This window comes from Gavialis gangeticus, unplaced genomic scaffold, assembly GCF_001723915.1.
Source record: "Gavialis gangeticus isolate Ggan-Ray unplaced genomic scaffold, GavGan_comp1, whole genome shotgun sequence".
Taxonomy (NCBI): domain Eukaryota; kingdom Metazoa; phylum Chordata; order Crocodylia; family Gavialidae; genus Gavialis; species Gavialis gangeticus.
In genome coordinates this window covers 30540995-30541552 of record NW_017728995.1, presented here as the reverse complement: position 1 = coordinate 30541552, position 558 = coordinate 30540995, and the positions used below count along the sequence as shown (strand labels likewise).

Here is a 558-nt window from a genome sequence, read left to right as displayed (position 1 = left end):
TTTAATTTGAGAACTTTAAACTTGATTTTAAAAAAAAGTTTAAAAAAGGGGGAAAGAAAAAAAAAAAGAAACAAGCGCGGGGGGGCAAGAAGGCCCCCGGGCTGAGGCCGGGCGCGAACTCATCGCAGGCGCGCGGCGGCACTGCCGCTTTAAGCAGCCTTGCCCATTGTTTGCCCCCCGACCAATGGCGGCGGCGCTGCCCGCTGGGTGCGGCCAATGAGCGGCGCGCAGGGCAGGCGCGGCGCCGCCCCCGGCTCTATAAGAGGGGCCGCGGCGCCGCGTGAGCCCTCCACTGCGCGGCCAAGGCCATCTTTGCATTGTTCGCTGCGCTGCGCCTGCGCCTGCGCCCGACCGCGCGGGGCTATTTTTATACAGAGCTATTTTGTACCCGCCCGCACCGCACCATGTCGGACACGGCCGTGGACACCAGCGCCGAGATCTCCGCCAAGGTGAGCGCCGCGCCGCGCTATTTTCAGCCGTGCCCGGCGCCGCTTCCTCCCCGGCGGCGTCTCCCGCCTCTTTGTCTCGGCGCTGGGCGCACCTCCGGCTCCGTGCGCG

The 558-nt window shown here is 65.4% G+C and overlaps 1 protein-coding gene across 3 annotated transcripts in view; it reads left to right on the top strand.

Moving 5' to 3' along the window:
* Window positions 1-276: 276 nt before the first annotated feature.
* The window catches only part of PTMA (prothymosin, alpha), a 6798-nt gene continuing 6516 nt past the window's right edge, over window positions 277-558 (top strand). For 2 of the 3 annotated variants that reach the window (XM_019503431.1, XM_019503430.1), the window contains exon 1: window positions 278-449. In XM_019503431.1, the coding sequence (XP_019358976.1) occupies window positions 405-449 (45 nt within the window). In that variant the 5' untranslated portion in view covers window positions 278-404. Of the gene's footprint in view, window positions 450-558 lie in introns of all 3 variants that reach the window. The other variant, XM_019503432.1, reaches the window with a different exon arrangement.